Here is a 15,936-nt window from a genome sequence, read left to right as displayed (position 1 = left end):
ATTGACTTTCATCCAGCAGTAGATTTCTCGAAATCGCCTCGACGAATTTTTTATATAAAAAAAGACTTTTAGAACGTGTACCTAGTTAGATAATATGAAGGAAACGTTGAAATCAAAATCCTCTTAGCAGGTGTTCAATTAGTACAAACTATCGGGGGTGGGGGTGGGGTAATACCAGATTCCCATAGGGCGTCCCTTATTATGCTGTTTCTTCTCGACGAAATTCGTCAGGACATTTTTCGTAGACGGATCTCTATCCCCTAGAGATAAAATGTCAAAGAAGGGTCTGTGTTATAATCTTACGGTATGTGTCGTACGACACCTCCGTCATCTAGCTGATTTCTCAAAATCGGCTCAACGAAATTTCTCAAGACTTCTTTCGTTACTACACTGATCTTCTAGAGATAACATCTCAAGAAGGGTCCTTGTCAAGTCTCTTTAAAGATGATACTTAACGACCAAACTGTATAAGTAAGATATCATCTTCTTGCGTCATGTGCTTTACCTGCCCTCCACTCCCCTTATAACCCCAATTTCTGGAAATCGGTTACAAGTATGCTAAGTTCCCCAGTTCCAAGGACTTCAAGAAAATATTCAAGTCAACTGAAGGCTTCTTAAACTCGTAAATACTCCACATAATTCTCCTCTAAGGACATGACGACCACACACGAGAAATCTCCAAGTTCAAACTTGTATGGTTTTTAGTGGTTTCCCTTTTACTTGAGTCATTAGTAAGCTTTTCGAACCCGAATACTAATACTTATCGCTATGCAACACAAGACACGACCCAAATGCCTAAAACAACTCATTAATCCTATATCAAATTACAAAACACATTACAAAACACGTATTCCTATCAATATCCTAAACGATTCCTACATATAGTCCGTGATCTGTCTATATTTAGCTTCATATAGCACTCTCCAATACGGTTAGAATTACACCACTGCATGCCCTAAAAAGCTTTCATCTGCATTAGCTAAGTGGTAACCAATTACACACTGAATTGGGAATAATGAATAAATAAATTTTAAAAAACCTGTGTAAATAAGGAATAAGTATTAAAATGTATGTGAAAATATTTGAATTGGGAATAAGTAACTGGTTACTTGTACCTTATTCAATCGGTAACTGGTTACTTATTCCTTATTGAATCGGGAATAAGGAATAAGGAATAAGTAACCAACCTGATTTCGCTTCATCAGCAAATACAAAGACAAGGGGTGAATGGTTCACAACGATTTGGCAATGAAACGATGGATAGAGTTTACTCAGGTAGTAAACGATGTAAAATTTTACTCAAGTAGTAAAATGCATTCACTCAGGTAGCGAGATTATGGTGATTAAAAAGAGGGACAGATATACAACTTTTCTTTACAGTCCCGAAAGATAAACTGGGTTTTACGAACCCGAAAATTAGCCCACGGCTAACAAATTACATATACGGAGACACACTCCGTCATCAGTACACTTTGTTTCAGCTCCACGGCTGCTACAGTTCAGCTTCACAGCTGCTACAGACTCTGGAAACTCGGAACACATCGAGACACTCGGAACACTCCGAAGATTAGACCCTCCAAACATTAGACACTCCGGAAAACTCGGACATTAGACACTCCGGAAACCCCGGACAGTAGATACTCCAGACACCCCTGACAGTAGACACTTAGGACACCCCGGACGGTAGACACTCTGGTCACTCCAGACACAAACACTTCGGTCACTCCAGACACAGACATTCTAGTCACTCCAGATACAGACACTCCGGTCACAGACAGACACAGACACTGCAGTCACTCCAGACACAGACACTCCGGTCACTCCAGACACAGACACTCTGGTCACTCCAGACACAGACACTCTGGTCACAGAGAGAGACACAGACACTCCGGTCACAGACACAGACAGCTGAAAACATATCCAATACCGTGTACTATACAGGACACGGACATAATAACGCAATGACGTTATACACGGTAAGTTATATAGATTACATTATTAGCACAATAATTACAAAATGACAGGTTCAAAAATAAACCAAATCTTGCTCAATAAGAATCCTACTATATTAAACAGTTTTTTGAAAAAAAAAATGTAGCTTGTCATTGCTAATATAAATCCCTTGCTAAGTAGAAAACGAGAATAGAAATATGTGCATTATACTGCGTAAACCAAAGCTTCATAGCAAAGATTGAAAGCTAAACGTGGTAATACAGTATTTATAGCTCATAAACTAGAAATTAATAAACTTACGTACCTCGACAGCTGAAGATGTGCACGTTTTTGAAGCAGAATGAATGATGACAAGATTATTTGGTTAATGTTAAGAAACTTACGTACGGTAAGGTATTTATACACAAACATAGTCTGTGCATTATATGCATTGGTTCGTCCCATCGAGAGCACTTCGCACGTGCGGTATGGGATGAACCGAACTTACTATTTTGATATACGACACAATATACATAAATCATCCTCTGGTATCGTTGTAACAAAAAACGAAACCGGAGTACATGTATTCAATAAATAAAAGAATTTAATTCCGTGACAGAACCTCCCCCGCTAAAAAAGTGGTAACACTTTTAGAAAAATCACGGAATGTGAACATAAACAATTGTTAAAACTTCCAATTTGAATAGTGAACGAAAATGATCTGATAACTACACCCTACTTTAAAACTCAGTACCCACATTTTCCGATCCTCGAATCGCCTCGATCCGAAAACTATGCGGTTGCAAAGACAACGCCCAACGCACCAATCTTGCATTGCGACCTTTGCTTTGTTCAAGTATAAGAGCGGCTGATGGTCCGTTTGTAAGGTAAGCTCCCCCCCCCCCCCCGAAAAGGTACGTATGGAATTTTCCTATCCCCTATACTAAGGATAGGCACTCCTCAATTACGAAGTAGTTTCGCTCCCTAGGGAGCAATTTCCTACTTGCATAAGCAATGGGCATTTTCATTCCCTCTTGCTCCTGTATCAAAACAGCCCCAAAACCCGTATCGGACGCATCAGTGCTCAGCACAGAAGTTTTGTTTAGTTCTGGCAACTTTAAGATTGGTGCACTTACAGTTTCTGTTTTAAAGCATTAAATGATTTTTCATGACACACACCCCAGGGAACTTTATTTGGTTGCCCTTTCCTAGTCAAGTCTGTTAATGGGCTGGCAATAGCCGCAAAATTGGGGACACATTTCCTGTAAAACCCACTCAAACCTAGCAAAGATCGTACTTGTTTTTTTAGTTTCTATTCTTGGTGCATCTTTGATTGCTCCTATTTTCTCTGGGTGAGGTTTCAACTGACCTAATCCACTCACAAGATGTTCCAAACACTCTAGGCTAAAATACCCTATACTACATTTGGGTGGGCTTAGCTGTAATATTTGCAGTGTGAAGTCTATCGAACAGATCCCATAATACCTTAACATGTTCATCCCATGTATGTGTATAAACAAAGATATCATCTACAAAACTGTCGACGTTTTCCATACCAATTAATATCTTGCGCATGAGACGAACAAATGACGAAACGGCGTTGACTAAACCGAAAGGCAAACTTTAAATTGATAAAGACCTTTCGGATTCGCGAATGCCGTTAACTCCCGGGCATTACAGCGATTGGTATCTGCCAGTATCCTTTGGTAAGGTCTAATTTGGGAATGTATTTATGACCTGCCAAGTTCGAAAATAAACTTTCCATCTCTGGCATTGGTTCTGCGTCGAACACGGTGATTTTGTTCTATTGTCGAAAATCAATGCAAAAACGGTTCTTCCCGTCTTTCTTTCTGACTAACACGACAGGGGACGAGTACGGGGAACTGTAAGGTTCGATCACTTCCTTGTCTAACATTTTCCCCACTTCTTCGTTGATTGTCTCCCGCGCATTAAAGGGTCTTGGATATCATTTAGTCCTGATCGGCTCTGAGGTATTCAACTTGATCTCGTGTTGAATCAATCCAGTACAGCCCGGTTTGTAAGTAAACACGTCAGGGTATTGGGACAAAACCTCCAACATCTGTGTACGCTGACCCACTGATACATCCGGGGATACATTGATCTGGTCAATACCTTCTTTTCCTACGTCAATGGGGTATTTAAGGGGCATTTCTGTCCTGGTGACGATTCCGATTCGTCACACGACTTATCCTTTATTACCGCTACGCATTCTGCATTCAAGACCCCTTTATCTATTGTTTGTCTAGGTCTTTCTAGGTAGAGTTTAAGCATATTGACGTGAAATATCTTGGACTTACCCTCCACGTCAATGATATAGTCCATTTCGCCTTTCACCTGTTTGACTTTGTATGGCCATTTCCATTGGAATAGCAGCTTAATTTTATTCGTTAGCAGAAGCACGAACACTTGATTGCCTACATCAAACGTTTTACTCCGCGTTCCTCGGTTGTAGTACTTTGCGTACCTACGACCAAACTTCGCGAGTTTGTCTTGGGTCATTCGACATGTACTCTCTAATCGTTCGCGCAGGTCTACTGCGTAATGGTAAGTAGTCTTGACTTCTTCGTCCGCGACTTCGTCTGACTACAGTTCGCGTAAAATGCGCATAGGACCACGAACATTCCTACTGTACAATAGTTGAAACGCGGAGAAGCCTCAGCTTTTATGAGGAACCTCACAATACGCGAACAGAATTGCGTTCAGATACCTATCCCAATCCTTAGGTCTTTCCGCACACATGCTAATAATAAAAATGAGGACTTTGTATAGCGCCTAATCTTTACTAAGCGCTTTACAACATTAGACAACAACTACAAGACAAAAACATGTATAATGATAGATTACGAACACAAACACCATGAAATTAGAAAACATAAAAGAAATAAAAAGCATGCTGATTTTATTTAAGGTAGGAAACATTATTAGGTCTTTAAGTTTGTTCCGTCGCAACATTTGCTTCAGCGTCCCGTTTAATTTCTCCACCAACCCATTACACATAGGGTGGTAGGGTGTCGTGCGCAACTGTTTAAGGGACAACAACCTTCTAATTTCTGCCATGAGATCTGAGGTGAATTGCGCTCCACAATCCGTAAGAACCTCTTCGGGCACTCCGACCCTGCTGAACATGTCCTCGAGCGCTTCGGATACACGTTCGGTTTCAATCCATGGCAAAGCTATGGCTTCGGGGTATCTGGTAGTGCAATCTACCGGTTTATCTGATCTGTATGTAGAAATATAGGTCCCACAATGTCAACGGCCACTCTTCTAAACGGATTATCTATCAATGGCATTTGACCTAACGGTACTCTAGTTATCCTGCCCTTAGGGACAATTTTCTGGCAAACTTTGCACAAGCGACAGAATCGCGCTACGTGGCTAATGACACCAGGCCAATAAAATTCTCTTAATACCCTCTCTGTTGTTTTCTTCATGCCTAAATGACCCGCCATACTCGACTCCTGCGCGACCTCGAGTACATGCGACCTGGATTTATGGGGGACCACTAGTTGCAAGAACTTCCTATCAAGTTTAGAGTATTCCCTATACATTAAACCTTTTCGAGTAAGGAATTTAGAGGAACCCCTATTCTTACACTTACTCACGCCTAACTGCAACTGTAACTGCATTTGTTCTTTCTTGTAACTGCATTTGTCTTTCTTTCTCTTTTTCCCGCTTGTAATTGCGTTTGTTTTTCTCTTTCTTCTTTCTGAAGCTCCAGCTTCCTCATCTCAAATTCCATTTTGTACTTTAATTTTAATTCCTTCACTTTTATGTCAGAGTCTGATACAGACATACTGATTGAAACCAAAGCATTTTTATCCAAAAAATTCTTTTCTGCCAAATGCTGGACCAAAATATTTCTTATTTCTTGTTTCGTTAAGGAAGCCTTTACCTCAGAATTGTCGTATTTTCTGGAAAGTTGAATCAATTCATCTTTTTTAAAGATCTTATTGTTCCTGGGTAGGATTTAAAAAAAAGATTTCCACTTTTGTTGACGTTGTAGAAACTGCTTGTCAATATCACATAAGACTTCGAAAACATAGGGAATTCAAATTAAAAAGACAACAAAGTTTTCTAAAATATCTTAGCCAAAATTCAAGGTACCGGATGCACGTCGTCTGCACGAAATTCGTCAGGACTGTCTTCGTAGGTGGACTCTATCTCCTAGAGATAAAATATCCATGGAGGATTCATGTCAAGACTTAAAAAGAGGGGACTAATGGCTCACATGTATATAATCTTACGGCTTGGGATCTTTTCGACTTCCTTTATTTAGTCTCAAGTTTCTCGAAATCGGCTCGACCAATTTTCTTTAAATTTTCTCTGCTGTTAGAAAGTTATCTTATTTCAAAACAGTATCAGCGGCATCGAAATCAAGATTCTCTAAGTAAGGTTTACATGAGTGCAAACTATCGATACCGTTATTAACATTTTCGTGTTTTTCATGGCCGGTAGCCCCTAAGGCGTCCATTATTTTGCTGTTTCATCTGCACGAAATTCGTCAGGACTTTCTTCGCAGGTGGACTCTATCTCCTAGAGATAAAATATCCATGGAGGATTCATGTCAAGACTTATAAAGAGGGGACTAATGGCTCACATTTAGTCTCGAGTTTCTCGAAATCGGCTCGACGAATTTTCTTCAAATTTTCTCTGCTGTTAGAAATGGGTCATATTTCAAAACTTCATAAGTGGCATCGAAATCAAAATTATCTAAGTAAGGTTTCCATGAGTACAAACTATTGATACCGTTTATTAACATTTGCGTGTTTTTCATGGCCGGTAACCCCTAAGGATCCCCTTAATTTGCTGTTTTCGCCACTACTTCACAGCTGCACTCTTTATCCTGCTTCCATTTCCGCAAGGTATCTGTAGTATTTTACACCTTGAAAATATACAACTCACTCACCTAAACAGGGAACTATTTTACCTGCGCATCCTCAGGCCAGTGAAATTATCCTTTTAGGCCACATTTCACCTATAACCTTCCACAATGTCTACCATTATAACAACAACACAAGACGTCTCCAGACAACGGAACCGTCCGTTTTGAATTACTCTGTTGCACAATTTACATGTCATCCGTCACGAATAATGCACATGCACACACATAATCGTTACATATGATTAGGTTTTAATACGGCCTACTCATCTCCAAGGACATTTATGGTACTCTGACCTGCACTCACTTTAAAATTAAAACATCCATCCTGGAATCTCATCAACAATGCAGTCTGTGATGTTTTGCCCTAGCAATTGGCTAATTAGTCGGGATGAGGACACCGACTTCCCAAAATCAACCATGTGATCAAAATTCTATTAGTAGAGGTTCAGTTAGCGCAAAAGTTTGATACAATCTATGAACATTTTAGTGGGGTATTTTGTATACCCGGTACACATCGTTGTTTCCTATCGACGTTATTCGTCACGACTTCCTTCGTGGGTGGACTCTGTCGCACAGATATAAAATATCAAGGAAGGTCCATTGTCAGAACTCTCTAACGAGGAGACGTAGAGGCCCGCCCAACTGTATACGTAAGGTATAATATTCTGATCGCATGTGGTGTCCTCGACTTCTTTTATTTAACCACGAATTCGTTGAAATCTTCTCCACTAATTTTCTTCTAAGGTTTCCTACTGCTGTGATTGGTTACTCTTTACCGACTGTCAGACAGGGGTTGAAATCATAATTCTCAAGTATCGCAAAGTTTGTTTCCAATCGGTTCATAGATTATAACGGTTTTAATAACTGCTTTTATTCGTAAAGACCCTCTTTATATCTATATATCTATATATGTATGTATGTATGTATGTATGTATGTGTATATATATATATATATATATATATATATATATATATATATATATATATATATATATATATATATATATATATATATATATATCTATATATATATATATATATCTATATATATATATATATATATATATATATATATATATATATATATATATATATATATATATATATATATATATATATATATATATATATATATATATATATATCTATATATAGATACATATATATATATCTATATATATATATATATATATATATATATATATATATATATATATATATATATATATATATATATATATATATCTGTGTGTGTATGTGTGTGTGTGAGTGTGTGTGTGTGTGTTAAAGTGTGTGTCAAAGACGGGTCCATGTCAAAGAGGGGACGTAAAATAAAACATTCTAACGGCATGTGCTGTACCGGCCACATTTCTCTAGCCGAGAATTTCTTGACAGCGGCGCGACAAATTATTTTTATGTTTTCCAACTGATGGAACAGATCCCGAGATAGATACTGTCCAAGAGGCATTGAAATCAAAATCCCCTAAGCAGTCGTCACATTACTACAAATTATTGATATATTAGATCAAGGTTGTCAAACACACGACCCGCAATCCGTATCCTGTGCCCCGCAAAATGATTGGTGTCACAAGGTGTCATGAGAGAGAGCCCTTGGGCCATCAAAAATCCCCTAATGCGGCCATCAGGGTGGTTAGAGTTTGAAATCCCTGTATTAGATGTACATTGAGCGTGTTTTTCAAACCAGGTACTCACAGGGTGCCCCTTAATTCGCTGATTCCTCTCGAACAAATTCGTCGTTGGTCGACGCTGACCCATAGACATTAAGTGTCAAAGAAGTGTCTATGTAAAAAAAATGGTCAAAAAAATCTTCTTACTGCATGCATTGTATCCAACCCGTTGGTCTAGCGGACAATTTCGTGAAATCGGTTCAATAAATATTCATCAGACTTTTCCTACAGTTGGAACACATACATGAAATAAATAGTTTATAAGGAGAAGTTCAGTTAGCAAACATATATTGATACAATTGTTGCGTGTTTCTTATACTTGCACCCGCAAGACGATCCTAATTTCACCAATTCCACTTCATGAAATTTATTAGGACTTCCTTGGTAGGTAGACTTCCTCCCTTAGAGATAAGTATAAATAAGGATCCATGTCAAATATTGTAAATAAGGGACGTAATGTCTCAACTGTATACATCGAATACAATCTTCCAACGGTATGTGTTGTATGCGATAAAATTCTCAACAAACTTTTCCTACTGTGGGAACTGATTCCAAACTAGATGAAATCAAAGTCCTCTAAGTCATTTTATAATAGATCAAGTTATAGCTCAATTTGATCCACATTTTGCGTGTTTTTCACAGATGGTACCTCCTAAGGCGCCCCTTCATTCGCAGTTTTATCTCCATGAAATTCGTCAGGACTTCTTTCGTAGGTGGACTCTATCTAAAAGAGATAAAATATCCATGGAGGGTTCTTGTCAAGACTGTATAAAGAGTGGATGTAATATGGCCCACATGTATATAATCTTACGGCATCTGATGTGCTGGACTTAATTTCTTTAGTTTCTCGAAATCTGCTTGACTAATTTTTTTACACTTTTTCTGCTGTTAGAAAGGGGTCTTATTTCGAAACAGTATAAGAGGCGTTGAAATCAACATCCTGTAAGTAAGGGTCCCATAAGTACAAAATATAGATACAATTTATACACATTTGCGTGTTTTCATACCCGGTACCCCCTAAGGCGCCCCTTATTTTCCAGGACTTCCTTTGTAGGTGGACTCTATTTCCTAGAGATAAAATATCAATGAAGGGTCCATGTCAGAACTCTATAATGGGGGTACCTAATTTCTCTATCTATATTTATATATCTCTATCTATATATATATATATATATATATATATATATATATATATATATATATATATATATATATATATATATATATATATATATATATATATATATATATATATATATATATATATATATATATATATATATATATATATATATATATATATATATATATATATATATATATATATATATATATATAACAAAGCGCTCTAACACTTAAAATTAAATGTAAACGTTAATTAAACGAAAATTGCTTCGTGGATTGCCTCTACCACCTATATGTAACATGTCAAAGAAGGGTAAATGTCAGAATTCTTTAGGAGGGTACGTAATATCTACACTTTACATGTAAGATATGATATCCTTACGGCATGTGTGATACCGAACTTCTTTTTCTGTTCGAATTTTCTTTAAACTTTTCCTCATGTTGGAAACGATATCGGATTAGATATAGCTGAAGATGCCTTGAAATCAAATACCGTTTAGAAGGTGTTGAAATATTTAATATGTAATATTTAAACAATCGGTCCACATTGTGCGTGAGATTTCATACCCAATAACCATAGGAACCCGCTAATTTCGCTGATTCTTGTCGACGAAATTCGTCAGGACGTCCTTCTTAGGTCGCCTCTTTCCAACAGAGATAAAATCGTAAGGAAGGGTCCCTTTAAAAACTCTTCAAAGAGTGAAGGTAATGTCAAAACTGTATACGTGAAATATAATCTTCTTACGCCAGGCAGTGTACCCAAATCCGTTATACAGCCAAACGTTTCTCGGAATCGGCTCGACTAGTTTTCTTTAACATTTTCCCACTGTTGGAGCACCGTTGTTTATATTTGACTTAATTTATATCTTATTTAATTATTTGTCAGCTTTAAAATCTTTTAATTTTTTAATGTCATTATATGTCAAAATAATATTCTTTCGTTTACTAGGAAATAGTATTTTTTCCAGAAAATAGTTTGACCTTGACTCTTCATTTTCGTAAACATAAAGCTGACCTGGTTGTCGGTCTTAGTTTAAAATTAGTAACAGTCACGCGAACAAGTTATTTTTTTATTTATTTTTATTGTGGGAATAATAAGGTTGAGATCGTGGCTGTTTTGGATATATGACCCGCGACTTGTAAATAGCTTTTAGTGAAGTAAACAACTTTTATTCTCGGAGTAATAAGGATACAGGGGCTACGTGATATTTTATATATAAACATGATCACGTGATCCTCTATTTTGCAATTAGACATTTCCAAAATTGCGCATTACTTAGATTTAATAGTGATGCTTAGAGATCGATCTCACAGTCTGGGCATAAAAACGCTTGATGTCAAGTCGTTTCCTTCTGTTGTAGCCAGTTTTTGAATTATATGTTAATTTTTCTTCAGATTATTTGGATTCTAAAAGATTAATTCGTTTCTCTGAAAATAGATGTTGTGCTCATACATAATTCTTGAAATAAGACATTTCGTAAAAATATTTTTGGGATTTCTTGCGTTTCTACAAGGAGCTATAGACAACAACATTGAACAGGATACAGCATACGTCATCGCCTTCCATCTTGGATTCTTCATCGGGACTCGAACTTGAAATCATTAGAACATTTTATTATTAGGACTTCTAAACTTTTATTCGTGGATTATTCTTGGAGTTTGTTTTTTGGCTTTGATTCTTAAAACCGTAAATTCTTATTCTTTTATTTTTACAGCATATTCCCGATCATCCAAGCAGTGCAAACTAGGGCTCAGGAAAGGAAGATAACAAACCTTTACGCAAATTAAAATTACTGGAAGCCATTACAGATATCTCCCACGAAGAATTTCAGAATGAGCAAAAATGTGACGCGTCTCTACGTGCAAACGCGAAGAAAGCATTATCGGGTACCGTGAGTAAGAGTAAGAACGGGGGTTCTTCTAAATTCCTTACTCGGAAAGGTTTAATGTATAGAGAATACTCTACACTTGATAGGAAGTTCTTGCAACTAGTGATCCCCCATAAATCCAGGTCGCATGTACTCGAGGTCGCGCAGGAGTCGAGTATGGCGGGTCCTTTAGGCATGAAGAAAACAACAGAGATGGTATTAAGAGAATTGTATTGGCCTGGTGTCAATAGCGACGTAGCGCGGTTCTGTCGCTTGTGCGAAGTTTGCCAGAAAACTGTCTCTAAGGGCAGGATAACTAGAGTACCGTTAGGTCAAATGCCATTGATAGATACTCCGTTTAAAAGAGTGGCCTTTGACAATGTGGGACCTATATTTCCACATACAGATCGGTAAAACCGATTGATCTTGACGCTGGTAGATTGCGCTAACAGATACCCCGAAGCCATAGCTTTGCCATGGATTGAAACCGAACGTGTATCCGAAGCGCTCGAGGACATGTTCAGCAGGGTCGGAGTGCCCGAAGAGGTTCTTACGGATTGTGGAGCGCAATTCACCTCAGATCTCATGGCAGAAATTAGAAGGTTGTTGTCCCTTAAACAGTTGCGCACGACACCCTACCACCCTATGTGCAATGGGTTGGTCGAGAAATTCAACGCGACGTTGAAGCAAATGTTGCGACGGAACAAACTTAAAGACCTAATAATGTTTCCTACCTTAAATAAACTCAGCATGTTTTTTTTCTTCTATGTTTTCTAATTTCATGGTGTTTGTGTTCGTAATCGTATCATTATATATGTTTTTTTATTTTGTAGGTGTTGTCTAATGTTGTAAAACGCTTAGTAAAGATTAGGCGCTATACAAAGTCCTTATTTTTATTATTAGTATGTGTGCGGAAAGACCTAAGGATTGGGATAGGTATCTGAACGCAATTCTGTTCGCGTATCGTGAGGTTCCTCATGAAAGGTTAGGCTTCTCCGCGTTTCAACTATTGTACTGTAGGACAGTTCGTGGTCCTATGCGCATTTTACGCGAACTGTGGTCAGACGAAGTCGCGGACGAAGAAGTCAAGACTACTTACCAATACGCAGTAGATCTGCGCGAACGATTAGAGCGTACATGTCGAATGACGCAAGGCAAACTCGCGAAATCTAGTTGTAGGTACGTGAAGTACTACAACAGAGGAACGCGAAGTAAAACGTTTGATGTTCGTGCTTCTCCCAACGAATACAAATTAGCTGCTATTCCAATGGAAAGGGCCATACGAAGTCAAACAGGTGAAAGGCGAAATGGGCTATATCATTGACGTGGAGGGTAAGTCCAAGATATTTCACGTCAATATGCTTAAACTCTATCTAGAAAGACCTAGACAAACAATGGATAAAGGGGTCTTGAATGTAGTATGCGTAGCGGTGATAAAGGATAAGTCGTGTGACGAATCGGAATCGTCTCCAGGACAGAAATGCCCCTTGAATACCCCAATTACGTAGGGAAAGAAGGTATTGACCAGATCAACGTATGCCCGGGTTTATCAGTGGGTCAGCGTGCACAAATATTGTAGGTTTTGTCCCAATACCCTGACGTGTTTACGGACAAACCGGGCTGTACTGGATTGATTCAACACGAGATCAAGTTGAATACCTCAGAGCCGATCAGGATTAAATGATATCCAATACCCTTTAATGTGCGAGAGACAATCAACGAAGAAGTGGGGAAAATGTTAGACAAGGAAGTGATCGAACCTTCCAGTTCCCCGTACTCGTCCCCTGTTGTGTTAGTCAGAAAGAAAGACGGGAAGAACCGTTTTTGCATTGATTTTCGGCAATTGAACAAAATCACCGTGTTCGACGCAGAACCAATGCCAGATATGGAAAGTTTATTTTCGAACTTGGCAGGTCATAAATGCATCCCCAAATTAGACTTTACCAAGGGATATTGGCAGATACCAATCGCTATAATGCCCGGGAGTTAACGGCATTCGCGAATCCGAAAAGTCTTTATCAATTTAAAGTTATGCCTTTCGCTTTAGTCAACGCCGGTGCGTCATGCGTTCGTCTCATGCGCAAACTATTAAACGGTATGGAAAACGTCGACAGTTTGTAAATGATATCTTTGTTTATATACATACATGGGATGAACATGTTAAAGTATTACGGGATCTGTTCGATAGACTTCACACTGCAAATATTACAGCTAAGCCCACCCAAATGTAGTATAGGGTATTTTAGCCTAGAGTGTTTGGAACATCTCGTGAGTGGATTAGGTCAGTTGAAACCTCACCCAGATAAAATAGGAGCAATCAAAGATGCACCTAGACCAGAAAATAAAAAACAAGTACGATCTTTCTTTGGTTTGATTGGGTTTTATAGGAAATGTGTCCCCAATTTTGCGGCTATTGCCAGCCCATTAACAGCCTTGACTAGGAAAGGGCAACTGAATAAATTCCTTGGGGTGTGTGCCAGGAAAAAAGCATTTAATGCTTTAAAACAGAAACTGTAAGTGCACCAATGTTAAAGTTGCCAGAATTGAACAAAACGTTTGTGCTGAGGACTGATGCGTCCGATACGGGTTTTGGGGCTGTTTTGATACAGGAGCAAGAGGGAATGAAATTGCCCATTGCTTATACAAGTAGGAAATTGCTCCCTAGGAGCGAAACTACTTAGTAATTAAAAAGGAGTGCCTAGCCTTAGTATAGGGGATAGGAAAATTATATACGTACCTTTTCGGGAGGGAGTTTACTTTCCAAACGGACCATCAGCCGCTCTTATACTTGAACAAAGCAAAGGTCGCAATGCAAGATTGGTGCGTTGGGCGTTGTCTTTGCAACCGCATAGTTTTCGGATCGAGGCGATTCGAGGATCGGAAAATGTGGGTGCTGAGTTTTAAAGTAGGGTGTAGTTATCAGATCATTTTCGTTCACTATTCAAATTGGAAGTTTTAACAATTGTTTATGTTCACATTCCGTGATTTTTCTAAAAGTGTTACCACTTTTTTTGGGGGGGAGGTTCTGTCACGGAATTAAATTCTTTTATTTATTGAATACATGTACTCCGGTTTCGTTTTTTGTTACAACGATACCAGAGGATGATTTGTGTATATTGTGTCGTGTTTCGAAATAGTAAGTTCGGTTCATCCCATGCCGCACGTGCGAAGTGCTCTCGATGGGACGAACCAATGCATATAATGCACAGACTATGTTTGTGTATAAATACTTTACCGTACGTAAGTTTCTTAACAATACCAAATAGTCTTGTCAGCAGTCAGTCTGCTTCAAAAACGTGCACATATCCAGCTTTCGAGGTATGTAAGTTTATTAATTTCTAGTTTATAAGCTATAAGTACTGTTTTACCACGTTTATCTTTTAATCTTTGCTATATAGCTTTGGTTTACGCAGCATAATACACATATTTCTATTCTCGTTTTCTACTTAGCAAGGGATTTATATTAGCAATGACAAGCTACATTTTTAAAAAAGACTGTTTAATATAGTAGGATTCTTATCGAGCAAGATTAGGTTTATTTTTGAACCTGTCATTTTGTAATTATTGTGCTGATAATGTAATCTATATAATTTACCGTGTATAACGTCATTGTGTTATTATACCCGTGTCCTGTATGATACACGGTATTGGATATATTTTCAGCTGTCTGTGTCTGTGACCGGAGTGTCTGTGTCTCTCTGTCACCAGAGTGTCTGTGTCTGGAGTGACTAGAGTGTCTGTGTCTCTGTATGTTACTGGAGTGTATGTGTCTGGAGTGACCGGAGTGTTTGTGTCTGGAGTGACCAGAGTGTCTACTGTCCGGGGTGTTCGGAGTGTCTACTGTCCGGGGTGTCCGGAGTGATCTACTGTCCGAGGTGTCCGGAGTGTTTACTGTCCGTGGTGTCCGGAGTGTCTACAGTGCGGTTTGTCCGGAGGGTCTACTGTCCGGGTTGTCTGGAGTGTCTAACGTTCGGGTGTCCGTAGGGTCTAATGTTCAGAGTGTTCCGAGTGTTTCGCAGTCTTCTGAGTGTCCAGAGTCTGTAGCAGCTGTGAAGCTGAACTGTAGCAGCCGTGGAGCTGAAAAAACGTGTACTGATGACGGAGTGTGTCTCCGTATATGTAATTTATTAGCCGTGGGCTAATTTTAGGGTTCGTAAAACCCAGTGTATCTTTCAGGACTGATAAGTTGTATATCTGTCCCTCTTTCTTGTCACCATAATTTCGCTACCTGAGTGAATGCATTTTACTACTTGAGTAAAATTTTACATCTTTTACTACCTGAGTAAACTATATCCAACGTTTCATTACCAAATCGTTGTGAAATATTCACCCCTTGTCTCTGTATTTGCAAAATTATTTTTTTTTTTTGTATTTTTCATCAAGTCTGTGCGTTCTTATGTTAATTCAATCCAATATTCGG

At 38.5% G+C, this 15,936-nt stretch overlaps 1 protein-coding gene across 1 annotated transcript in view; it reads left to right on the top strand.

The window, feature by feature from the left end:
• The first annotated feature begins 11,693 nt into the window (after window positions 1-11,693).
• The window catches only part of LOC149781946 (cell surface hyaluronidase-like), a 29,257-nt gene continuing 25,014 nt past the window's right edge, over window positions 11,694-15,936 (top strand). The window contains exon 1 of the mRNA XM_089935041.1: window positions 11,694-11,732. Within this exon, the coding sequence (XP_089791167.1) occupies window positions 11,694-11,732 (39 nt within the window). The remainder of the gene's footprint in view (window positions 11,733-15,936) is intronic.

The sequence above is a fragment of the Sinohyriopsis cumingii genome, chromosome 15 (assembly GCF_028554795.1).
Source record: "Sinohyriopsis cumingii isolate HCF-2022 chromosome 15, ASM2855479v2, whole genome shotgun sequence".
Lineage (NCBI taxonomy): Eukaryota > Metazoa > Mollusca > Bivalvia > Unionida > Unionidae > Sinohyriopsis > Sinohyriopsis cumingii.
This window is presented reverse-complemented; position numbering and strand designations above follow the sequence as displayed.